General features: G+C 46.8%; 1 protein-coding gene across 2 annotated transcripts; it reads right to left on the bottom strand.

Annotated features, from left to right (window-relative positions):
- Positions 1-540: 540 nt before the first annotated feature.
- lingo3b (leucine rich repeat and Ig domain containing 3b) lies at positions 541-25,858 on the bottom strand. 2 transcript variants are annotated; one of them, XM_029830560.1, is made up of 5 exons: positions 25,366-25,858; positions 7,825-8,434; positions 7,197-7,595; positions 6,852-7,106; positions 541-6,717 (listed from the first exon to the last, which is right to left on the bottom strand). In XM_029830560.1, the coding sequence occupies exons 2-5, from the start codon at positions 8,377-8,379 to the stop codon at positions 6,148-6,150; spliced, it is 1,779 nt and encodes a 592-aa protein (XP_029686420.1). In that variant the 5' UTR covers positions 8,380-8,434; positions 25,366-25,858; the 3' UTR covers positions 541-6,147. The 2 variants fall into 2 exon arrangements, with proteins under 2 accessions (XP_029686420.1, XP_003975699.1); XM_003975650.3 differs by having other exon boundaries at positions 6,852-7,595.
- Between the last annotated feature and the right edge of the window lie 923 nt (positions 25,859-26,781).

Here is a 26,781-nt window from a genome sequence, read left to right as displayed (position 1 = left end):
ACACACACACACACACACACGCACACAGAGCCTGTCTTCTTTCTTTGTCTCCTGTCCATCATTCCTGTTTGTCTGCCTTCAGAGACTGGAACAAAGTGACCCACCATTGAAAACCAGTATGGGTAAATTGGTTAAATCGTGTGTTTTGATTAAACAAATAAAGGAAACTGATTGGCTTGCTGACTTTTTATTTCCTGTGTCAGGTTTCCTGTGCTTTGGCGCGCTTGTGCCATCTAGCGGTCGGCCTGCGCCAGTTCAGGGTCTGTTGAACCGAATTCTCACATGAAATTGAGGAGGAAAAAAACTACAATATTAGTTGATTTAGAGCTTGTTATGCAGTAAAATTCAGAGAAATCGAAAGGTTTTGTGATTATAATGAAACACAACTGACTTTTAATTAGAGCAACAGACCGTGGAAGAAAGTTTCATTATTAATTAGGGATAAAACATTTAAATAGAACAAATAATTACATACGATGGCTCCCAGCCATGAGTGTGTCCTGCGATGGGTAAGTAAGAAGAAAAGACCAGGGACATTTATGAGTCATATCATGCTTTTATGACGAAAAGGAGTTCATTTACAGGACAGACGGTATATAAAACACACATGAAAATTAAAAAAGAACCACTGTATGTGTTCTATACATGTACATTATCATCCTTTCTTCCCCTCTGATACCAAGCAGCCACGGGACTGACCAAAACAAGGGTGATCCTTGGACAAAGGAATCTACAGTAAAGCCAATAGTTTGATCCTACCTACACTATTTACAGTTAAACAGTCATTGTTCTCTGTCAGACACGGCAAGGAAGTCCACAGATTAGATGACAGAATATGGCTAAGCTAATAGATGGCTAATATGTACAAAATCTCTTCCTTACATCCAAAGATATTTAAAAAATTAAATGCATTTTACATATAGGCAAATGTTCTTGAGCTTATTGATAATAATCCTTTTTGTTGGGCCTGTGTTTGGGATGGAGTACTCAGCACACATTCCTAGGTTTAGGAAGAGATAATTAAAATGAATGCGGAAAATACCACTGACATAATCTTTAACGAGTTTGGTGCCAATATTTTCCATTTGCAGACTCCAACAAACACAGAGGCCCGAAAAAACTCCCTCTGAAGAGGACAAGAGGAGGGGAAGTACCGATCAGCACAGGCTTGGTGGGAGAAAATAATAGTCTGGCACCGTCTCGTTGTTATGAAGCTTTAAAAAAAAGATGGAAACCCAGGAATGTGTGCAAGCCAGGTGTGCTCCGTACACCTCCTCCTGCACCAGGGGAACTGTGGGAGAGTGACAAGGTTCAAGACAGATCAATGAAAGTATGCCATTAATAATCCTATCCCCATACTGCATTGATCAGTCCCACCAACCTGCTTGGAATATCAATCATATTATCTACAGCTTACATGTATGAACAGATCCTTTGTGTGTTTGTGTGTGTCGGTCTTTATGAGGGTGTGAAAGTACAATCATCACAAGTAAACAAATGCTTCTTTTGTAAGACGAGGGCACGGTGCTAATTATTCAGGAACGCCAGAGCAGGTGTTGGCGTGCCCATGGCTCCGATCTGTTCCACATCTCAAATCTGCCTTTTTGTTTTGTCATGGTCTCACTTGCTCTTACAGAACGGTCGTCTCAAGCAGTCCGACGCTCAGCAACAATGGCACCCGTAGCTCTGTACAAGTGTGGGTGAGTGAGTTTGGCAACAGCAGTCATGTCATAGAAAAGGCATGCATAGATTTAACCCCCTCAAGGGCAGGTGAAAGTACTTTTTCTCCATGGAAAGTGTGTTTGAAAATCAGCTATTATCACACAGAGAGAAGAAATGCAAATGGAATTATGCAGTGTGTTTGCTGTTTGTTGTGAGCCTGAAGGTGGGGGGACAATTACGGGCCCACTCACGGAGTCTCTTTGAGGCCAGATCAGAAATAAATGGTTTAGATTTGATGTAGGTCACTCACAGACAGATATCCACACCAGAGGTCACACTATGGCTATAAAAACAATCAGCAAAGCACTGATTTTCAAAGCTAACAGTCAATTGTATTTGTCCATGCTCTTTGTGAGCCCTCGCGTATTGATTTACCCTTAATTTTCCCCCACAATGTACAACACTGGTGCACCAGCGGTCTGGTCCCATTGCTTGCTGTTACGGACAATGAACACTTGATGGCAGTATTTTCACATAGAAAGGGGGCGCCCGGTCAAGGTTAAAATTAAGCAGCTGTCTGCACAAGGTGTAATGTCTCATTTTCTTTCTTTCTTTCTTTTTTTAGCTGAAAACAAATACTTTTTCGGACAATTTAGTGACACAGACAAACGGTTTAGTTCTCTCAAATATACACACAAATACAGTCGATGTGGCGTGCCATAATCAGAGGTTAATCCCAAAAATGAGAAGATTGAATCATTACACAATCAACTGAGCATGTTTCTCTGCCTATTAAGGCTCATCTCTGCTCTGATAACTGACATCTAACAGAATCGGATGAAGCTGAAGCTGAGATGCCATCAAACAGTGCTATACTGGAGTATGTGGAAATGCACTGCAGGTAGGATTGGCAGCACTGTTTAGACTGGGAGGGCCAAAAAAACCCCAACAAAATGAAAAAACAGAACCAGTGTGAAGAATTCAGGCTTGGCTGATGGTGTCTCAGGACGTGGATTATTTTAGTCTGCTTGGAGGGTTTCCTGATAGTGAAGTTGGTGCTTTCAGATGTTGCAAATGAAGGCTACAGACAAACCAACCTTGGGCAAGGGCGAACTGAAGGAGGGAGCGAGTACGGCTCAGCCTATTTTCTCAAGTACCACAGCAGGGGCTCCACTGGGTTCTTCAAACATCGAGTCTGTCAGTCAGGCTCAGACAGCAAAGCTCTGTGTAGAGGCACCTTTTTTTTCATCTAAAAATACAAAGCAGCTTAGAAACCATTTGGCAAAAATAAATATATATATAACATACATTTAAAGAACATTTCGACTGCTTGTTTTCAACCTTGACCAGAAGATTTTTAGGGTTTCAATCTCAGACTCCTTGTTAAACTGATTCCAGAATAACAGTCCCCCTTTCTACGTGCACATCTTTCAGTGCAAATGCAAACAGCTTCGGTCCAATATCCAGAGAGACATCGCAGTGAAAGTGTTCCTGTGAGAGTCCAAACTGTGAGTTTCTTCACGGTAGAGGAGGATGTGAAATGGCACGAATGTTTCTTTTTTTCTTTTTTAAGTTTAGGGAACCTGGGTCACCCCTTTCCTTGGTTTGTCCTCCACTGACTAGGTGACTGCTCCGCGTCCGATGGCGTCACGAGGAGCTACAAATCCTAGCACAACAACACTGACTCACCGACCACACAGCACACGTGTCTACCACCACACAATCATAGTCCAGCCTAATACTGTGAACAGGGAGGGGAGGGCGGGGGAAGGCAGCAACATTGACACGGAACAGGTGGGGTCAAAGGGCGGGGAAAGAGGGGGGAGAAGGAGAATATGATCATAGAATGAAAAAAACAACCTCGTCTACGCTCACGTTAGCGACCGATGTTTACACGACGACACCATCCACAACCACGACAAGACATTCTCACTGTCTTCTAAACCTAGATTCCACTGAGAAAGACGGCGGGATAAAACAAACGGGGGTCGGGCGAGGGAGCAGAGACATCCATGAGGGTGGCGTCCTGTTCTCAACACCACGAGAAGCAGGTCAGTTCGCTCGCTGAGTCTTGTTGGGCTCCATGACTCTTCAACAGATTCCAACCGTTCCTCCCACAGTGGGCCGGATTGCTTTGAAGAATCTGTTCTGCAAAAGTTCTTAGCGCTCTCATTATTTTTACATCAGATGCCTTTTGCATCAAAATTCCTTTTTACAATATGAATCTGAGTCAAACCAGTTAAAGACCAAATCCAAACTCTCTTTTTTTCCCCGAAATTCTCCAAAGGTCTCTGTGTGTTTGTGCGTAAAATTTGTATCTGCCTTCATTTTGGCCTGTCCAAAAAGCATAAACAGCCAGAAAACATTATAATTTTCTAATAAAGTAAATCCGGCACTCAGAGCAGATATGAAAACACTTTGGCTGCAGCAGAATTTGTATTTTTCCTGCATAAGAGTGCTGTTAATTATGTTAAAAATCTGGCAGACACCACTGAAATGGTGTAAATGTAGCGTTTTCAAATACCTGTTTATTTTTCCTGCCTGGTTTTGTTGGCTTTCTGTGTCAAGCCCATCTTCCGACGTTATAAAAAGAAGACGTGGGGGAATCTATATTTGAATTTGTGATGTTATGTTGCTGCAGGTAATGTATTCTGGCACCTGGAAACAAACTTCATCTGTCTTCCCCCCCAAAAACCCACCCAAATTACTCCTAATTCAGGACAACAGAAAATAACCCGTTGTCGTGGATTTGCTAGTTTTTTATCACACGAGACCCAAAAAGAAGCGGCGATTGTGTTCTTGGGTGTTGAGGACAGAGCGTTCCCACATGGAGTACAAGGAAAAAACGGTCAAAAGGTCACGGAGGGAAAGAAAAACAAGAGAAGAAATCAAAATAGAGGACAAACAACATAAGTTTGATATAGGTTTATCTTTTATCTTCTAAAAATCACAGTACTACTCTCCACTATACGATGCACATTCGTAGGTAGGGTTAACACGACTTCATTTACATTTGAAACCTCGGTCTCCAGCCAGGGACCCCTCCCAAAGGAGGACCCAGTGGGGGTGTGGGGGGTGGCGGTGGTGGTGGGGGTTAGGGGGTGAGGAAGGGGGGATGCACTGGGCTAGGGGGGGCAGAGACATTCGCACGCTGACCGGCTCAGAGACAGAGAGAGCACATTGCTGCACTGTCACAGCATGTGTGTGTGTGTGTGTGTGTGTGTGTGTGTGTGTGTGTGCTTTATGTGCAACCTTATGCAAACAAGTGACAGCAGATGGTCTAGTGATTGGCCACGGTGCCTTGAGTAGATATAATAGTTCCATGATTACGTTACTGAATTTTGCACGTGCTGCAGTATAAAAAACGGCCAACACGCTATGGCTTCGCTTTTTACGCTCCCAAATTATGCATTAAGTCTCTTAGAGGACGATTTCCATGGCGGCGCCGCTGGAATGTGACAGTTGGACGCATGTGTGGTGACAGCCGCTGTAGCTTCTCCTGAGAAAATGTGTGTGTTGTGCGTGACTGTGACAGTGTTGGAGCATGCCCTCTGTCGGCCCCTGAGTGTGACCCACCTCTCCAGGTTGCTCCCCCCGGGCAGTGCTGGCGAGGTCTGGTAATCCACCGACACAGCAGTGGAGAGTGGGAAGGGGGCCTCGCACCAGTGCCCCACTCCTGCTGCGGTAGAGCAGCAGGAGTGGGGCCTGAGAGCACCAGCCACGCCCCCCCACTGCTCCCCTCTGCGTTGGTTGTTACGGTGGCTGTGGCGATCCGTGGCCCGTCGGGCTTGGCTTCCTAACCAAACCGCCTGGGCCGCGGGTGGCCACAGCAGCACTCGGCCGGCGTGCTCGTCCCAAACTCACACAGCCAAGGATGTTTCAAATTCTCACAAAGAAGGAAAGGTCAATTTCTTGCACATGTGGCAAGCCTTAGTCGATAAACAGGATGGATCTCCTTGATAATTTGAAACTGGAAAACACTCCAGCCGTGGTGAGAAAGCTTAGCAACCCACTTGTTAATTAGGGAGACTAAGATTAAGTCTGCTTGAGAACTCCTTTTTTTAAAAAAACAAAACAAAAAACAACCAACTGCACCAAAGACAGTGAAGGGAAATTTGATTTAACAAGAAAATGTAGCTCATTTTCTCATCAGAGTGCCACCAGAAAGCTCTACAACTCCAATTTCCGAAATCAATCTACTGGCTCTGATGCTATGGTCCTCCTTTGTACCTTTTAAAGAACCTTTTCTCTCCACCACAAGGTGAATACCCAAAGATCAGGGTCATTTTGTTGTCATTTACTAACCAATTCAAGACACGGCTCCACTTTTCTGTGGGTGTTCAATTTTGAATGCGGGTATTGAAAGCAACTTTTTTATGCTTTCAGTCTTCTTTGTGAGTGTTGCTGCGTGCGTTGGCGTGTGTCAAACACGTTTTTTTTGAGACGTGCTCATGCCTCCCCCGAGGGACCCCTGGCTGCGTTGTTTCATATCATCTTCATGTTGAACTTCCTGATCCCTCCCGAGGAGCTGCCAGTGGCGGGTTCCGATTTCCGGAAGGAGTACTCCACTGTGAAGTTGTTCTTGCGCTGGCCGCGGCCACGGCTCCACACGAACAACAGCAGGAAACAGAAGAGGACCACCCCCAGAAAGGTGATGCAACCCATTGCCGTGGAGACCAGGATGGTGGTCAGGTCCAAGGTGAACTTGAGGAAAACGCGCGTGCTGTTTAGATTTGTGTCGTTGAAGAAGTCGCTGCTGTAGAGCGAGCGATTGAAAAAGAAGGCTGAGGCAGCGTCCAGCGGCTGGCTGCGGACGGTGAGCGTGGCGAAGTAGGTGTCATTGCCGCCCGCATTGCTGGCGATGCAGATGTATGTACCGCTGTCGGTGAGTTTGGCGTAGCGGATCTCCAGGGTACCACTAGGCAGGACAGTAATGCGCCCTGAAGTCTTGGCGGTGATCCGCCTGCGCTGTGGGGAAATCCACACAATAGCAGGGATCGGATCCCCCTCAGCTCGACACAGGAAACTCACCGCTTGGCCCTCATGAGCGATTACCTGTGGAACGTGTGGGAGATCATAAATGCACAATAGTCAAACTCAAACGACAGCAAAACATGGAAATGGTATTACCTGGGACATCAGGAATTTGTTATGTTTTCTGAACATTAAAGCCATGGTATCTTTATTACCTGCTGCATCTTCCGGTTGCGTATCTTAGGTTTCTGGCACGTAAAGTGATCGAAGAGTGCAGAATCTGTGAAGGCGCTCAGGCTGACCCCCTGCACCTCCACCGGCCCTGCACACACCGGCACCCTGCCGTCAAAGTTGAGGGTCCTGCGTCGTTGCAGGATCCACAACAGGCGGCAGTCACACACCAGGGGGTTCCCGTCCACCCTCAGGGTCTCCAGACTGTTGACAGAGTGGAAGGCGCCCTCTTCCAGAGTCTGTAGGTCGTTGGAGGAGAAGTTGAGGACCCGGATCTGTCGGAGGCCTCCGAAGGCGTGCAGCTCCACTGTCACCAGTCCCGTGCTTACCATGATGAGCTCCTTCAGTCTCAGCAGGTCCTTGAAGGCCCATGGCTCGAGAGTGCTGATTGGATTATAGGACAGATTTAGGTGGGTGAGGTGAGCTAGGTTCTTAAAAGATGCTGAAGGGACGGAGGTGATGTTGGTGTTGGTGATGGAAAGCCAGTGGAGGTCCAGCCCCTGAAAACTAAAAGGGGAGATGTACTCCAGGTAGGGCCAGTGGTCAATTTCCAGACCTCGCAGGTTGGACAGCTTGCGAAAGTTTTGGTCCTCTAGTGCGCCAATGCTAAGGTAGCGCAGGTGAAGGGTGACCAGGCTGCGGAGGTAAGACAGTGTCTGTCCAGAGATGGATGTTAGGTTGCAACGCTCTATTGTGAGATCTTCAAGTCCCAGCAGGCCAGAGAAAGCCTGGAAAGCAGAAGTTAATGAAACAGTTAACACATCATGAAAACACAAAATTTGCAAAATTTAATTCCACCAACTTTGCTCTGTAGAAGACAAGCATAACATAGCACAATACATGGAAACAAATAACAGCTTGGATATAAAAAGTAATAAATAAAGTTACAAAGTTGATGTCGTCATTGCATTTCCAAGGATAAACCTTGACAATTATCACCATAAATGGCTGTCTTACCTTGTGGGAGATATAAACCAGGTCATTATCTCCAACCTCTAAATGCTTCAGACTCTTCAGATCCTGGAAGGTGTAGTCCAGTAAAATCACCATCTTGTTCTCGCTCAGGTCCAAGCTGGTCAGATTCCCCAGCTTGGCAAAGGCCCCCAATGGCACCAACTTCAGCTGGTTTCCCCTTAACTTAAGCACTTTCAGACTCTGCAGGGTGGCAAAGGCATTGGGTTCCAGTGTGGAGATGAGGTTCTCACTGAGGTCCACCTCCTCAAGTCGCGGGTACGGCGCCAGGTCCCCTGCCTGCACCCAGCGGAGCCGGTTCTTGCTGAGGTCCAGGAGCTGGGTCTCTGTGGGGATGCCCTCTGGGATATTCGTAAGCCGCCGCCGCTGGCACGAGACTGACCTCAGCTGAGCCGAACACTCGCAGCGTGGCGGGCAGGCGTGGCTACCTCCGGGCAGCATCAAAGTCACAATGGCCGCCAAAGAGGCCACCCAGACCCAGCGCCACACCCTCGGCCATGGCACTAAGGCACGAGCCCCAAGACCAGGAGAGCCGATCATGGCCCTGGCCTCCTGACTCCTTGCCCGTTGCAGGCAGGGTCAGTGCACCATACACCTGCCCAACAGGAAGAGAAAATGGAGAAAAGCAGAAGAGTGAATAAAGACAAGCTACTATCTACTCCCAAGCTCATGAAAATTACATCCGCAGGGCTGTAAATTATCTATGTTTCCTGCGGGTTAGGTAATACCGTATGAAAATTTGTGGAGATCCAGGTCACCCTGACACGACACTGAAAAATCACTGTTGAGATTGTCAGACAGAAGAGCCGGATCGGCATGAGACAATTCGGATCCTTTGCCTTTTCACAAATTAATCATTGGTTTCCGTCGAGGGGGCAGACAGATCGGGAGCAGACCGGGAGGGGGGGAAGGGGGTCCTCGCACTACCGCCGAATTTATGCATGCGCTCTCCTTGAAGTGCCGAGATTGTCTGCTCCATTTCGACAAACACAATGAATTTATTATCACCCTGCATCAACACCGACCGAGTGCCTCACCCATCACGCTAAGGCCAGAAGCCACGCGTGTCACGCTTACGAGGTGGGAGGCATTCGAATCTCTGTGTGCTGAAGTCGGATTATTTGTTTGATCAGGTATGTGGTGACGCATCTACGCGTAGGACGTGGCATTTCACTGGGTATGAATTAAAATTTGTTTTAGGCCTCGCAGAGTGATGAGTTGAATCACTTGGGCTTCAATGTGGCTTCAAAGGCAACCTGTCAGCGTTCCCACTCACACTTCATCAAGTGAGCGAGTGGCTGGCATCAGATCGAGAACAGAACCCAGCGTCCGCCTCATTAGCTGGACGTGAAATGAACAAGTTTTGCACGGGTGGAAACAAGAGGCCACCATGAGGTCGCTGCAAATGCTAGAAACTTCCCAGGAATGCTCAGATGGTTAGTTGGGGTTGAGGTAAGAATAAAGCATTGGATGATTTAAATGGAGAAAATGGGATTGAAGCTGAAGATTTTACATCCTCTGCACAAGTATTTTCACACGTCACCAAACGTCCAGCAGAGATCTGTCTCTTCTACAAAGCCTCTATGACGGACACTCACGCACTCAAACACATCTTCAATCTTTAGGCTCTGCTTGAAATAAGGCAGCATTTTTCTTTCTTTTTCTTTCCCTTTTTTCGTTTTCGGCTTTTGCCGCGAGACGAATCACAAGTGCAGGGAGGCTGCTGTGCAGGCTGCTGTACAAACTGACCCAGTTATCAGCAACAACTCGGCATCACACTGTCAACCAGCAGCAACTCACCACGAGCACCACAACAGAGCCTTGAGAATCTCTGCGGAACAGAGCCTGCGAGTGGGATCTGAAAAAGAGCTTCAAAGCAGATGATAAGAAAATAAAACGCTGTTTGTGAGGACCCTCCCATGGTCAGGTTTTAGTGGTTTACTTTATAAATGAAAGCTTCTTTACTTTGTTGTCCGGCTCTTCTTTTTTAAGGCAGATGGATGCGTTGGGTGTGTGTGTGTGTGTGTGTTTGTATCGAGCATTTCCAGGTGAGATGGATGAAGAATGGAGCTACATGGTGGGCTGTGAGAAGGATATGCTGTCCCACACCAACAACAAATGGCATGTGGTATGATTGAGGAGTGTGGCGAGGGAGTGCCAGATCCTTATTCACTGACCCCCTCCCCCCAGGGGTGTCATCCTACAGGTCAGCAACGGTCATAGCTTGAATCAATGAGCTGATATCATGGAGACAGCGAGGATTCGAGGACAGGCACAATCACAGAGGCCCTTGAGTATCCGTGACATCCAGTGAACAGAATAAAAACACACTTTTGCTCTGAATTTTATGGCAAATATTGATTTTTGTATGTCTTTTTGCTTGCAGCAGATTTTAATAGCATTCCTGTGCGCTGCCTGACTAATTAGAGAGCACACGGCCAGACTGTAAATTGCTCCTGGACCGCCAGCGCACCACAATTTACCCGGTCCCCGAAATTCACAGCATCATGAAATCACATTTGCCAGATGTTAACTCGGCAGCTGTAGCGAGAGCTGCGACTATCCAGAGAGCACTGGAGGAGGATTCTGTCCCAGACCAGCTGTCCAGAGCCAGACGAGGCGGAGAATGCGATGAAGGCCGAAACCAGGGACTAAAAATAACCAACCTGTTGATACCAGGGAGCGGCGGCATCCAATCACACATCAATTATGAGCAGACTCTTTCAAACGCTGCGCTGTTCACTGGAGTATAAAATAAGGCCGTGGTTATTATCTCATGTGTGTTTGTGAGCCAGCATGTCTGACAGTAAATAGGTCATCCATGTTGACTGGTAGCCTTTATAAGCTGTTATATTTGGCCATCAGAGCGTGGGTCTCCTCAGCTTTGGTATCCGTCCATCAAGCTTTGTCTGGCTTGTTTTGCTCCTCTCTGTCTCCATCGTTCCCTATTTCTATCACGCAGGAGTGCCTTCAGCATTCATCTCCATGCTTTTTCATTACTGGAAATCAAACTGAAATCCTCACACCTTTTTACCCTTAAAAGAACAACCGACAGTTTGCGCCTCTCATTGATAAGTTGCCATAAGTCGAGTATTAAATCTGTGCTTAGTCACTCAATTTTAAGCCTGAGGCGAGTCTAAAGAGCGGCTCAAAAGCTGCACGTCATAGCCGAGCAGAGGAGGGGACTGTAAACATGGGGAGGGCAGAGAATTGAGTTGTTTTGGTGGTGATAATCTATGAGCAATATCAGCTCCTCCGAGCGAGTGTCAAAGTTACTTTCGGAAGTCGGCTCGAGTTTAATTGTGCCTCATGTGGGCCTCGATGCAACAACAAATTCTCTGAAAGCAGAAGGAACACTGACAGCGAATGGAGATTAGATAGAACACAGCTTAGTGGAGGTTCACAGAGCACATTGTGGAATGGCGCATAAAGAGAGAACACAAGAATGAACATGAATTTAAAAAATAAAACCCACTGGAAACAGCAGGGAAACCAAATGAGTCAAAATAATATCAGCTCTCCACTTTTTGCAAAGATTACTGCGGACTTCATACCCAGTGAAATGCCACGAACGCTCGAAGACAAACTGTTCCATGTGCTGTGCAGTGTGAGTAACGCTGCCTTTTGTGCATTTGCATACTGGACACCATGTAAGAACGGCGGAGCCATGTCCTCCAAGACAACCTGTGCAGCGGGTGTGAACTGATCCAGACCGGCACCCCGCTGCCTAAATTGACCTTTAGCTGATCAAAAATCACAAAATCATAACCAACAATTACTGCAAAAGACCTTCTTTTTGCATGTACTCTTTTGTTTTATCTAATATTTCCTCATCATGGGTGAAGGCAGGGTCCACTCCTGGATGGGTCCCCAGCAGGGCTCTATGTGAGCATTTGTGGGTTCAGTACCTTGCTCAAGGGTACCTCGGCAGTGCTCTGAAGGTGTTCTGGCACCTTCCCCTACTAGCAGAACACCTTTCATGTTTTTCTGGGGCAAACTTGCCCAGCCCTCCCAATAGACTGAGCGACCACAACCCTTTTATCTACTATATTTCCCTAAATAAGCAAGATCAGCATCTTTCCTGTGTACACACTTATTGTAAAAGCTGTAAAACTCCCCAGTGAGAACACATACTGGACATTTAAAGGTGAGACTGTTAATTGGTTTCTTTGTTTTACAAGTAGAGAGGGAGAGTCTAAAGTGGCCTTAAATTAAACCAAATCACTGAACCTGTTTACATGGCCACAAATATCTGCTATCTGGGAGTTAATCAGAGAATTGACAGTCCGGTTATCTGACTTCTTTGGAGTACGTACAAAGACATTTTATTTTGATTTCTCAAAGTCTGATAAGGCAACTTGCATCATGTGGATTATATGATGATTAATCTGATAAAAAGAACCTTCAGAAATACCTGAAATGATGAACAATTACAGAAAGGTTCAATGAATGCACCATCCTAATGACTGTCGCTTCTATTGAAGAGAACTAGACTCTATCAGGTTGTTATTGTCACTTCTCATGATAAATTTTGGAATATTCTCAGGAACAGCAGGTGTTGGGCTCACAAAGGTCAAATTGCCAAACTTTGGCCGGTTTCTCAAAGCAAGAAGTCTACACTGACAAATCATCACCTCCTCTCCGACTGCCACGTCTTTGAACGCATCATGCTGTTTCATGCGTTGTTACTCATGCCGCCCCCGACTGTGGTGTTTTCGCCTGTAACCAAGTGATCCTCAAAATAACTTACTGAACCCTGTGATCTCTCCAAGCTGATGTACAGTAGTGCACGTCTGCATCTTTCCTGAGGAGCTCAGACACGAGCGCTTAGCATAAACTGGCAGAAGTTGAGAAACGCCTGTCTCACTCCTCTAACTACATCAAAATTGGCCCAAAGTGAAAGTGAAAGGACGGGTAGATGACGCACGGAGAAGAATGTCAGACAGCAGCAAACAAACCATCAAAAACACAAATAACTGCACACTGATAGATTATTACATGGCAAAGAGGCGCCCGCAAGTCTTCACACTGCTTCAAATAACATTGCATCTCCAAAAATGTGTAATAAATATCTTCATCACGCTCTGCAAGGTCCCTATGCAGACAGGAGATGTCCGCCTCAGTCAGTGGGTGGGAGTTAGATGGCGCTAAATGGATCAGAAGGGACACAAGTCCGGAAAGGTCATCACATCCGTGCCTGTGTGTGTGTGTGACTGGCATGATTTTTTTTTTAAATTTCAAACCTCACTGAGACTCCAGCGGGGGGTCTGGTAAAGTCATGACACGGCTCGCTGCTCAGGTGGATTCCAGTACGTCATTGGGGAGTAGTGATAGAGGGCTATATTTGCTAATATTATCAGTAAAAAATAAATAACGAACATTCGCTCTTGTGAGTGTTAAGTTTAGGATTAAAAAGTACAGCTGCAAGTTTTCCTAAATCCTGCTGGATGCCTTCAGGTCTTGAAAAAAAATAGGAATTCTTGAGGTCAGCATACTCATACTCATACTCAACATGCATAGTTGTTACTGCTGTCTGGACAGTGCATACAAGCACAGGTTGGGAATTAATCAGCACTAAATAAATTCCTTCTCTCAGCTTGTCGGCGTTGATCTACCTCTTTCCTGTCTTCACGAACATGAGCTGCCGAGTTGTTTGTGGGATAAATTTAACCACGCTTTCAACAGGAAGCTGGCATCAGGAGTGCCTGGATTAGCTGCTTCCTTCAAGCTTAGCAGGAAGTCAACCAATGTCTCACATACCGGTGCAAAAAAAATTATAGACACATCAAATCTCAATATTTAACCACGAGTCGGCTGATTTAGTAGGTGTCTTTGAAACAGTTGTTAAAAATGGATCTTGTTTGTTCTGTGAGACGAGTACATGAAAAAGTTATGGATCCTTTTAGAAAATTTTGGGTTTTTTTCTGTCTCATTGTTACCTGCTACTCGGTTGGTATTAAAACACCCTTTTTTTGTTGAAAGCTCCAGCAGGGTGCGGCCGCATCGACAAACGTAGAGGGGGGGGGAGCTGAAGCACATTCGCTTCGCTTGTTTGATGTCTTCTGTTGGTGTGACTCTCCCACTCGGGCCCGGCTCTCTCGCTCTCCTCTCCACTTTAATGAGCGCTGGATGGCCCGGATCAAACTCATGACAGACATCATTGATGTGCGCGTATGTGTGATTATGGGCCTGATTTGTAGCCTGTAATTAGTCTCTGAAAGGTTCGTAAAATAGGTGGAAGCAGCCGGTTCTGGTCCCATTGATCCTGTCTAATTTGTATGGAATAATTGACACTTGTCCAGAATGCAAATGGGCTTTGGATTGTTCCCAGCTCCAGAGATGAGCACCGGATCTGTGGATTTCAAAGTGAAGCAAACTTTAATGTGAAGTCCCTTGTGCGTGGAGACACGTGCGCGTGCGGTCCCTCCGTGTCCCCCTCTGTTGCCGTCGTCTCTTTTATTTCCAGACAGCTGAGAAGAGTCTGACAGTCGTGATAAATATGCACAGAGGGATTCTGGGATTAAAGGGAAAAACAAACCACAATAGCATCCAGTGATTCACTTCAAACAGCGTTTGTTGGCTTTAAATATAGAAGAGCAGCATATCACCAACCCTGCTGTGCCCCGTCTAGTTCCTGTCCGTCAATTCACTGACCAAACACGCTGTGACATGGATCTGAATAAATGAACAGTGACTGATGGGAATGTTTCAAGCTTGTATTATATATGGAAATATGCATCCGTGCTCCAGCCTATATGATCCTAAAAGAGCTCTTTATTCTGACCTGTTTAAAGCAGAGTTAAAGGAACCTAACACCTTATATTTGATGGAAGTCAACAGCCAACTTTGAGCTGGGTCCTTGGCTACAAATCCTGCAAAGTGAGGTGTGTGTGTGTGTGTGTGTGTGTGTGTGTGTGTGTGTGCCGTTTAACGACCTCATCCTGTTAAGATAGAAAAAAAGACGCGCTGGCTCACATCACATTATATAACTTTTTAAAATGGATTAGATATCATCTCGTAACAACCTCCAGCCCTTGTTTTAAATCTCATCAGGGCTCTGTCATTGTCAAAAGAATCATTTGCATGACGAGGGAGAAACATTGGCTCTTTATTGGCGCAGAGAGAGTCAAACGGGTGGCTTCCTTTTGTTGGGATATCATATGGACCCTGAGAGGGGGCTGTGCTCACCACGCTGCCCTCATGGGAACATCGATATTAAATCTATTTCTTTGATTCAAAGACGCACGTTTAATTAGCGCTAGCTGCACTGAAGATCCTCCATCCTGCCGTGTTTTGACCTGCTTTTTCCTTGCTGAAATCTGGGCACACAGCCACACAGTGAGGGAGACGGAGAGAGAGATGCAGGGTAATAAATAAAGAACACAGGGCAGCTTATGAGATAGGTACCCGTGCCTGCAACCATATGCTCTCCGCTCAGGTGTTAAACCGATGCTCTCAGGCTCAGTCGGGAAGGCATTGCCACCGTATGACATCACATTTTCCCCTCTTTGTTCTAATGAAATCATTTGATCCGGGGGCTCAGGGGTTTAATTGTGAAACTCCGGCGCAGGCTTAGGTGACAGGACAGCGAAGAAATGACAGAGCGGGGGTGAAAGGAAATCACGCCGACTCTCAAATTATCGCAGATTTAAGCAGCTTGAAAAGCCACAATATCTCCCGATGTCATCATGTCGGGCCAGAGATGAGACTGAGACGTCACATTGGCAGGGACGCTGCTGCGGGCGGATAAAAGGCCCCTCTCCTCCGCTGTTCCATCTGTTGGCATTAGCAACAGGACGCTCGCTCTACCTTTGGACCATGTGCCTTTTAACATGTGGGCACAGCTGCTACCTCCTGATGGCGGGCGGGGGGGGGGGTGGAGACAGTCAGGCTGCATCACAAGGCCACGAAAACATCGGCAACAAGATTTTCTTGGAACCTTCATTTATCGGCCCTGTTGGAGACCTGACAAAGGCGGTTCTCTACAACTAATGAGCAGACTGGAACTACAACAGGAAAGATTTCCATGCGGACCTTTTCCATCCAAAGTTTCTGTAATCCACAGACGAGCTGTGATGCACAGTGTTGTACGTGCACTACGCTGAGGCTGCAATTCAGAGGGTTGAGAGCGCGCCAGCTGTAGCCAGATCAAACAGCTACAAATCATTACGCGCGATACTACTGAGGCTCCATATAGCTGCAAAAACACGCCTGCTTCTGAGGCTTACGTGCACGCCGCTGCAGAAGCATGTAGGGTGATTACAGTGGGCGGGGTGTAATTAAAGTGCAGGAATGGTGGATGTTAGGAACAGCATAGAGATAAAGATCATTTAATCAAACCCGACCTGTCTCTAAAGGGGGAAAAAAAACCAACATTTTGAGCGACAGACGTTATGAAAAGTGACAGAGCGACCGTGAATTGGACGGGCCCTCTGGGCCTCTGTGGCCTTATTACTGGTGTGCGTTGAAATAACTCGGATTCCCGCACACTTCGTCCCCACCATGAGCTGCATCTGACGTTTCTCATACCCGCCAAACGGCCATCCGTCTCCTCTGTTCTTACATGTCAAGGCGGCGCCATGCGGAGATAAATCACAATCTCTCCTGTGCTGCTGCATGTTTTATGACATCTCTGATTAAGCCGCCCTACACAGGATATGAAGGAGTTCATTGCTGCTGTCATTTCCTTTCCAAAGGCTAATGAGTTTCCAGATGACAAAATGGATATGGTAATCCCAGGCAATGGTCATTGGGAAGCGGAATGGCCTCGCAGACAGAGGAGCTGTAGATTGTAACGATAGTCTGGTGATCCCTGGGAGGGAAAATAAATTCCCCGGAGACATCTTACCTGAAAGGCAACGGTACATTTTCCACCCTGTGCAGTTTAGAGTGTTTGTGCACATTCATGTGTGAACGGAGTGCGGGGAGATGCATTCTGTATATCTGCCTGGCTTCAAGAAGAGGAGAAATTAATTCAATTCTTCAGTTTGTTAGATACGTAAAAGCCAAACAGGGATTTGAAGACAAAGACGATAAAAAATGGCAAATAGGGCGAGCTCGGGGAGACGCCAGATGAAAAGAAACTGAAAATGCCAAGACTGGGAAAGATAAGTGCCTGGCTGCATAATTTGACCCAATGTAAGGGATGGAGGGAGGTGATAATGGACACTGGGGACGGGAGAGCACTGGAGATGAAAGCGGAGGGTGAGTGGCGGGGGTGGAGGGGTGGGGGCGTTCTACTCGGTCACTAATGATGGAGGAAGGTCAGAGCCATTCCACAGCGGAGAAAATCTAATGATGCAAATTAGGTCTGACGCTCAGTCAGATGCCACGAGAGAGGCTCCATAACTCACGGGGGTGTTTTCTGAAGGCTGTGATTTAGCGTTTTATGGCACAAGGTGGCATTTCAGCGATTGAAAAGGCCACATCTGTCAGCACCGGAGGGGGGGGGGGGGGGTCATTTCAAGAGCCGACTGCGGCCAGACCGAACGATTACAAGTATAAAAGTCTGCATGTGGCAAATAAACACAGAGATGGGGAACGATTTGGGAGGGGGAGGGGTGACAGCATTCCTCACTCAGTGTTTGGAGTTCAGCATAACAGGAGGATTTTGACCTGAATGCATTAAATGTCTACATGTGTGTGTTTCTCCATGAGGAGAAGCTGAAATGAGCTTGAATCTCTTTTATGCAAGAATGGAATAATAACAGGAACGGAGCCAATCAAAACTGATCAGGAGGAGTCTTTCGGGTTTACGTAGGAAATATGCAGGATGGGAACAAGGACAGAGGAGGGCATTGGATATGCATACATGGCAGCGATGCAGAAGGCAGAGCAATTGCACTGCTTCATGCATGATAGTGACCCTGTTAGCCCGAAATCTTATTGGCTGCCTGTTTCTCTGATTCCAACCATGCAACCAATGGGAGTCCTTGCTACCCTTTCAGTTGAGGGGATGAAGGGGCAGAAGGGAGTGGGGGTGGGGGCAGCGGCGGGCACAAAGAACTAGAGGTGAAGGGAGACAAAAATGGATGACGGGGACGGGAGGGAAATGAGGAGTGACGTGAAAGGATGCTCGGAGTAAGAATAAAAGAAAGGGAACGCAGCGGGTGGCAGAGGAAAGGTGCTGAAACGCTTCAGATTTTAGCGTGCGTAAAACATCGAAGCGTACAGTGTGTTTGTGTGTGTGTGTGTGTGTGTGTGTGTGTGTGTGTGTGTGTGTGTAAAGGAGAGAAAGTATATTAGGGGATGATCACACTACCTGGATGTCCTTCTCAGCAGAGATCCATCCCACTGGAATGCACACACATGCAGACGTGTGTGTGTGTGTGTGTGTGTGTGTGTGTGTGTGTGTGTGTGCACTGAATTGTGAAGGTTTTGTAAATGCTACAGAGTGGATGGTGAAAACAGATCATTCCAAAGAGGAGGAGAGCGGGAGGAGGAGAAGAAGTCATGGAATCACAGGGAGGGAAGTTTCTATAAAAGGTCAGAGAAGTAGTTAAATAAGACATGTTGGGAATAGTAAGCATAGTGAAGATTATGAAAGAAATATGGGATAATTGAGATCAGAGGTGGTCAGATTATTTGGTGAGTGACAGCCATAAGGATTAGATCCATCTAATGTCTATAGGAGCCAGGTCCTCGGGTTGTCCTGCCCCTGTTGCTTGCTCAAGGGTCAGACTCTGGGTTTCTGTTTGACTGCAACAGATGCTGTAAGAATAAAGAGGAATTTAATTTTGCTTTACGCTTATGCAAATAATAATACAGTCAGCATCTTCATCACACTACAAATAGCTGATGGTGAGATTAATTGTGGTGAAATCAGTTCTGTCTCCACTGAGAGCTAAATTCAGATGAGAGGAACCCCCTCCTACTGATTTATCAAATGATTCCTATAAAAAACATCTCTGAGGCCTCCCCCGGTGAACATTAGAGCAGTCGGACTCCTCCACATCCTGCAGAAACAGCAGGAATACACCGCTAATGCCTCAGAGACGATGGGCGTGTTCCCTCCGTGTGTTTAAAACTCAAGGACTCTTCCTGACGCTCCTCTCTACAGTTTAGCGAGATCACGCCTGAAGAGTCTCGAAGATGCCCCCGGGAGGCCGTGAATAATTGTTCGAGTGTGCATCTGCATCTGTGCGTGCGTTCTCAAGCGTGTGACAAACCTCATGTGTGGACTGAGCTTATGTGTCTGGTGAAGATCACGTACGGATGTGTAGGTGGGCGACCACTCAGTGGCATCTGTCGCAGATCCCAGGAGCCCTGCTGGCTTTATTTGCACCCTAAACGAGCTGTAGTCTCTTCTATTTTGAAAGTATCGGGAAACGCAAAGCTGAAAACTCATTGAAGTCATTTTTTCCTCAATAGTCTTTCTCCTCGTTTCAAGGTAATGACACCTTTGTGGATGCAGCGTGAGGTTATAAACCGTTTAATGCCCGCATATCACACTAGCTGAAGTGAGCTAAAACGTCGACTCTATAAGAATAAGAATCCCTGTTTTTCTCTTCTTCGTGAGTGCTACAGAGGAGGCGTGCCTCTCAGCTAGCTCTTTGAAAATAGCCTGGAAATATTCAATATAATTTCCTCCTTCCCGATGCTAACTTAGACCACCGAGGCTGAATTATTCATTCCAGACCATTGACACGCTGGGACAGGGACAAAAAGTCATTGCTCCATTTTTCGCCACATAATAAATTCATGACTCCGTGACGGAACAGAGGAGTGGAAGAGGTGGGAGGTGGCGGGGGTCCAGGTTGTGAGCACATACGGACGTGAGGCATCGTAGGCTACCGCTGGGAACCCAAATACACTCACCAGCTATCTGAAGTCTGGGCACACAGCAATATAGACATGACACTTTTGCTTTTTTTCCCCCATTTTTCATGAGCTGAAGTTTTCAGACTTTTAAAGCTGCACAGTTATTGTTCAGAAATGGGTCAAGATCTTCTCCTTTGCCCAGATGATATCGAAGTGCATGGTGAGCCTCGTTCAACCCACAATATAAAATGCCACTCGAAAAAGGGCAGTTTTACGCGACCACCATTTTTGGGGCTTTCGCCATTTGAAGAACCCATTACAACACATCTCCTTCACATAGAGCTGATCGGGCTGTTGATTGTGGCCAGTTGGTCCACTCCAGATCCAGATCAGGCCGATCCAGATCATCCCCAACATGCTCAACGGGTGAGTTTTGTGTGCAGATTCTTGCATCATGGGGCTGTGCAACATGAGGTGATGGCTGTGGATGAATGGCACAACACAGGATCAGGACCTTGTCACAATATCTGTCTACATCCAAGATCAATAAAAGACACCTGTGTTCATTGTCCATAACATACGCCTGCCCGTAACCCGACCGCGACCACGGGCCATTCAATCTGCCACCCTGACATCAGCAAACTGCTCACCCACACCCTCCCCCATCTGCCCTGTAGAGTGAGGCCTGGGATTCATCCGTGAAGAGTACACCTCTCCAACGTGCCAGACGCCATCTCGTGTGAGCGTCTACCCACTCAAGTCTGTTCCAACGACAAACTGCAGTCAGATCGAGATCGGACGAGGAGGATGTGGACGGGTTTCCTGAGACAATTTCTGACAGTTTGTGGAGGTCCTGGGCTAATGCGATTGTGCCTGGCGTGAGGCCAGTTGATGCACTGCCAAATTCTTATGATAACTACTTATGGTAATTAATGTTTTACAGTCAACCACAGAAAATTCCCAAGCGCCCCCTGTTGGTGGCATTCAGTAAAAGAGTAAACAAGATGGAATATTCAAGGAGGGCCAAAACCCCCATGAAAAACAAATCCCAAACATGATGTCATTATGTTGTTTTCATGATTTCATGACGTAATATGTGATGCATTATTATCAGATCAGAGAGGATCTAAAACCCACTGAAAGGATCTAAAACCCACTGTTTGTGTAATCTTCAAGAAGTGTGGCTCTGGGAAAACTGCGCATCTTTCAAGTCGAAAAAGTCTGCACTCTTGAGACGCGGTGGCAGATAATCAACCGTGTGACGGGATGAGAGAAGAGAAGCGGCTTGCCAGCAGCTTTTGTCCTTCCTAAACCTACAGTCACTTTGAACAAGCTGCTGAGACCAACTGAGTCAGGGGACACGCAGCTTCACAGCGCCAGTCACGCAAGAGCAAGAACTAATGGACATAAATCTGTCCCAGGCTGTTCATCCTCACTGTATTTTTGCACGTTTGTGCTCACGCAGCTTTCCTTCAAAGCAGAACGTTAATTGCTCCTTGCTAAAGGGGTCTCCAAGTCTCCACAAAACCGCTCTGTTTTTACAGTTTTAGCAAACTGTACACATTTACCGTGTGACTCAAATGTTGCCAGTTTTATTTTATGTGACACAAATAACAGACAAAGCGACACATATGAGCTAACATCCCCGAGTGACTTCCACATGCTCACATCCCCACGGGGAGAGTGACACACATGTCTGCCCGAGTGAATGTGTGTGTGTGCTCGCGCAGTGACACACACACACGCACACACCGATGGCGAACTGTCCCCGGGCTCCTGCAAGCCTGTTTGTGTAGCAGTGAAGCAGAGATAATATTTGAAACTGTGCTCCCTCTGAGCGAAATGTCTGCGTGTGTAGAACGGGGAGGGGGGGTCAGCACTGAAGGACATCACGGAAAATCTGTCCATCTACAGTCACATGAACAAATGGTTCGAGCACATTAAAATCACAGAAAGGACATCCACACTGCCCTGAGATTCACAGAAGCTGGCGTGGCTTCTTCATCTGCAGCATTTAAATGTAAATAACAGACTTAATTGAGTCCAAGCTTGGATGATGGGCCAGAATAGTTCACCTATTGTCTCTTTTTTGAGATGCAAGCAAGCTTCTAAATAGTATTGATAATCCCATTACCTATAAACTACAGTTTAAGGATCAAAAATTCATCACAAAGCACCAAAAGTCCATTTGCTGAATGTACTGGGAAATCCACATGTAGTCTTTGCATTGCTAGATCTCAAAAAGTTGGGAATGACAACAGGTGAAGTACAGATGGACATTGATGAGATTTGTTAACAGAAACTAGCACAGAGCTGTGAGAAAAGTCAAACAGACTTTAATTACTTCTTTCAGACCCTTATAATTAAATTACTACAGGTGGCTGGAAGAGGTGTTCAAGAAAAGATACCTGAATCATTGAAATGCAATTGGCAGGACCGCAGCACAGCGCTCTATCGGAGCTATCAGCTGAGCCTTTGCGGGAGAAAAATAGTTTTTATTGTTCCTCGACACGCTGAAGGATCAGAGGAAGAATCGATAGTAATACAGCATTGATGAACAGAGTCCTCACAAATGTGAATCCATGAAGGAGTGAGAGACAAGAGGGAGACTGAAGCATCAGTGGAAATGAATGACCTCAGAGCGGACCTACACCAACACACACACACACGGACACACACACACCTTCAGTAGTTCCTCTGCCTCGACTTCATGCAGTTACAGTTAATGATAAACATCTCGCTCTCCCCCCAGAGGTCTGTTTTACAGATGGCCTTAAGACGGTTACACACACACACACACACACACACACACACACACACACTTAGGCCTGCACGCACCCACTGCAATCTGTGAGGAGCTCATCCGAGGGCTCCGAGGCGTGGGTGAGTAAACCTACACACTTTATGACATGTATAAACATTTAATGAAGTTTGTAACATGAGCCCTTTATTCATGCAGAGAAGGTAATATGAGAGGGAGAGAAGAACAAATGAGGGCTGTGGTGAGAGTGCGGCCCACCAACTAGCCTGCTAACTACCAGTCAGTCCCTAAAGAATCACATGTGGTGCTCCACCTTCATGGAAAACAATAAAAACATCCATCCATCTTCTGGTAACTGCTGCCTGACACCTACATGGAGGCCTAATCAACCTAATTTGCATGTTTTCGGAGCGTGGGATTAAAGCGCAGGAGCCAGGGAAAACCCACGCAGGGCTGGAGACAACGTGCAGACCTGTACTCTGTCGACCTGCCTCTGTGCTGGACGCGTGTTGTGTTGACGATGCAGCACCCTCCTACACGTGAGCGCCTCGATCACAGGCGAGCAGCCTAATAGAGGCAATCATCTGCGCAGGACGTCCTTAAAACCCTCGATGCCTTTCTCAAGGTCAGCCATTATCCCCACACACGCGTGCATCCAGTCAGATCAAAAGCTCCACCAGCACGCCCACACGGCCCTGGTCACCTTCCCAATCAAATCCCCCGGCTGCACCAGCACATCACAGCTCCTTCTCTCCTCACGCTGAAGTCCCCCCCCCCCACCGCCTTTAACCTTCTGTGTTTCACAGCCTCCCGTATCTCCTCAAGTCCTCGGGAGGAAGCTTTTAAGCGAAATTCAATTTTCATACGGTGCATTTCTTTCATTCAGGCTTTAACAATGATTCCTCTCGGTTATTATATTTTTTTTAAAAATGTTCTGCGCGGATTTAAGGGGGCGGGGGGGATCGAGAAACACGGCTGCGGACATGTTTTAAATCCAGTATGATCTGTCATCCTCACCAGTATTCTCAGCACACCTCATGTTTCACACTAAAACCAACTCTCAAAATAATGGGTGCAGACCTGCTAGAAAATGTTCAATATCTTATATAATGGCTATATTATTTTTGTACATTATCATTTAATATAATGTTTACAACTCCATTGACTCTAAAGACACAATAGGTCTGTTCCAGCACACAGTGACTTGGTTGTTTGGGGTGATACATATTAATTTAGCCAGTAAAACTAGCAAAAATATCAGCATTTAATCATTTAATATGTCTCCATATCCCAATACTATAGGTGGCGCAATAACATCCCCTTAAGCGTCGCAACAAAGGTACTGCCGGGCAACACTGCGACACGCCACTGGGGTGTCACGCACATAGAAGGGACAGATGACATCATCTCACCTGCAAACCCCGCCCACAAATGCAAGATCAAAGCACGCCGGAGCGTTTGCTTCGAAACGTGGATTTGTTGACCCCCCCAAAGCAGACCCATTTGAGCTTTCAACAGCTCGTTTCAAACTAGCAAAGTGGCGCCACGTTTAGTGTTGAGTTGGGATCATCCAACCACTTCGAACCTCTTCAATGATCTCTTCTCTTATTTTTTTTAATTAAATTTGATGTTTCTGTCCCTCTCTTCCTCTGTTAATCATCGCCCAAGCTCTTCTCCTGACTCATCTTTTCTCCTCTGTGCTTCTCAACAGCACTTTTCAGGCTTTGCAGCAGGAAGGACGGCGAGGTCGCGCTCCAGGTCACCGTCACGCCGCTGCTGCCATTAGCATGTGCTGATTTTTACATAACTGTTCACGTCTTTGTGAATGCTGTTGGGGTCAAAGATAAGATGAGATAATTAGGGCTGTGTTTGCCTTTTGTTTTATTTTTAGTTTGCTCTGTTTTAAAGACGTCAAGACAGAACATGGTGATGATGTTTGAAACCCAAACAACCTTAATGAGGAGAAGAAAATAATGAGCCGATTGCATGATTAGAGGCGTAATTCTTCAGCGTGCCGGAAAGGCTGTGGAGCCACTTTCCTTCCTTTCTGGGCGGTCTCCGTGTGAGGACAACAGTAACACGACGCGGCTGCTGTGTTCTGCCGCCGCCGAGGTCGTTCTTTGTTCGGATTACCCCAAACGCGGTGAAATGGCCATGAAATCCCTCTCTTTGACTGTTGACAGCAAACTAGTCAGCCGTGCTGTCCGAGAGCCTTGCAGAATCAGAAAAAGGTAATTGCCTATCAGGAGAATGAAAGAGGGAGGCAGGATCAGGGGGAAAGGGAGAGAGTGACGGCCTGTAATTGGAAAGAAAGATGACTGGGGAGGGGGGAGAAGGAGAGACATTTGCAGCCGGCGAGGGCGCCTCGTGCAAACCTGGCGTCATAAGTCCCATACAGTCCTCCACAGCGTGACATAACACATGGCCGCGCTTGTCATCTTACCACACATGGCAGTGTGGCGTGGGTAAACAGAGCCATGACCCCCAGCGCACCAATGACTCTACAGGTTTTTCTCCCCCAGGAGCCTCATTTTTTTTTTAAAGCATACTTGATCTATGGCTGTGCGCTCACCCACGCAGGAGAACATCGCCCACAAAGTTACATTAATGAGCAAATCCTCGGCTGGACGGGAACACGTGTTGGGATGAGGGTAATGTGATTGTTTAATTTGTCTAACGGTGTGAAACATGACAAAGGCAGAGGTTTATTTACATGCATCACTCTGACAGCTTACGAAAGCCATTATGAAATGCCGCCAGTGGTTTACATTATTGTGGGTAAGAAAGGACGCGCGCGCGCGCGCACGCACACAAACACACACCAACCACAGCTTCCTGATTCTCTTGCTCTTACTGAGGGCAAGTGGAGAGACTTGTCACTTTGGTTAGTCATCACCTCTAAGATCAGGGAACATACACTGCCGTGCAACTGTTCTGTTGATCGAAAAGACAAACAAATGCAGCAACGGATGGAGATAAAAATGCCAATCTATGCTTTGACGTACCCAGGACTGAAGCGCGGTCCCTGGCGTCTCCTCATCTGTCCAGCTGTGTGCATCTATGAATCAATCAGCCCGCAAGTTTCAGGCGGTGCTCCGAGCGTGCCAGCCCTCCACTCCTCCGGTGTCCCCCTCAGTCCGTCTCCGTCTCACACTGGGACCCAGGCAGCAGCAAGCTGTGGAAAACCCTCCCACTCATCCCCCCTCTTTCCCTTCTTTGCTCACTCTTCAGTGTGGCTCGTGCAAACACACCTCCTTGCACTCTTTGCTGTTATTGTCCCCCCCACACACACACACAAAAAAAGAATCACCCAGGCAAATCACAGCCGGGAAGGATTTCGGTCTCCTTCGGACTCCTCAGTGGGTCAGGGTGCCCTCCATTTATCCCCCGGCGTGGATGTGGGATTACAAGAGAGGAGAGGGAGGATGGGGAAGGAGCGCGCTGTTGCTGTGACGGCTGCCTCTGCCTCCGTCACTGAGCGGCTCTCTCGCTCGGAATGCTTTTCATCTTTCTTTCTCTCCTCCTCTCTCTGCTTCCCCACTCTTTACCCCCCCTTCTCAGTCACAGTCTATCTGCTACTGCTCCAGCTGTTTGGATTCACAATTCAGCACGCTGTAGGGCGTAAGGCTAAGGCACCGTCTCTCAATGGGCAGGCAGCAGTAAAAGTGGAGATGTTAAGAGTAGGAGGCAGGAAAAATATACAGGAAGAGGGAGGTGTATAGACTAGGGAACTCAAAGAAAGAGAAGCACAAACCTTCCAACTAAAGGAAAGACTGAGTTTTAGGAAAGCTCATCAAACGAGCAGGAGAACATCATGCACCTACAGAGGAAACATAGAAGCTTCATATTTATCTGATTACAGGGAGCTCCTAATAGCACATCCTTCCCTTCCCCTTATTCTACCAACCTGAACAATACAGGAGAAAAACAGGGATTTATGTTGTGTCGACTTGTCGGGGTAAATCAGCTCACATCGCGCAGACTTTCACACACAAACAGAAATACGCTGCCGACCGAATGCCCAGAGGTCAGTTAACAGCTCATCGCTGGAAAGGAGAAGTCTGGCCTGTGACCCCGAGGCTAAGAGTTGGCATCTTACAATCCCTTTCAGCCATGCCCTGCAGACGCCTCCCACTCCACCTTCTGACCCAGCGAACCACCAACAGTAACATATTACATCATGTCTCCCTGCGTTGAAACATTATGGCAGTGTCCCTGGAATTTGAAAAACGGACCTTCTCTTTCCTAAAATATGCTCCAAAAAATACGTACAACTAAATGTTGGGCTTCGCCCCCCCCCCAATGGTTCAACGATATGTCCTTTCTGTTTAGGAATCGTAAGCTGTGACATATTGACTAAATAAAGACTGTCATTGCTGTCTTTGCTCCTGTAAACACAGAGGTGAATCAATTTATTGACC

Source organism: Takifugu rubripes, chromosome 22, assembly GCF_901000725.2.
Source record: "Takifugu rubripes chromosome 22, fTakRub1.2, whole genome shotgun sequence".
Taxonomy (NCBI): Eukaryota; Metazoa; Chordata; class Actinopteri; order Tetraodontiformes; family Tetraodontidae; genus Takifugu; species Takifugu rubripes.
The sequence above is the reverse complement of the archived record's forward strand: the minus strand, read 5'-3'. Positions and strand labels throughout refer to the sequence as shown.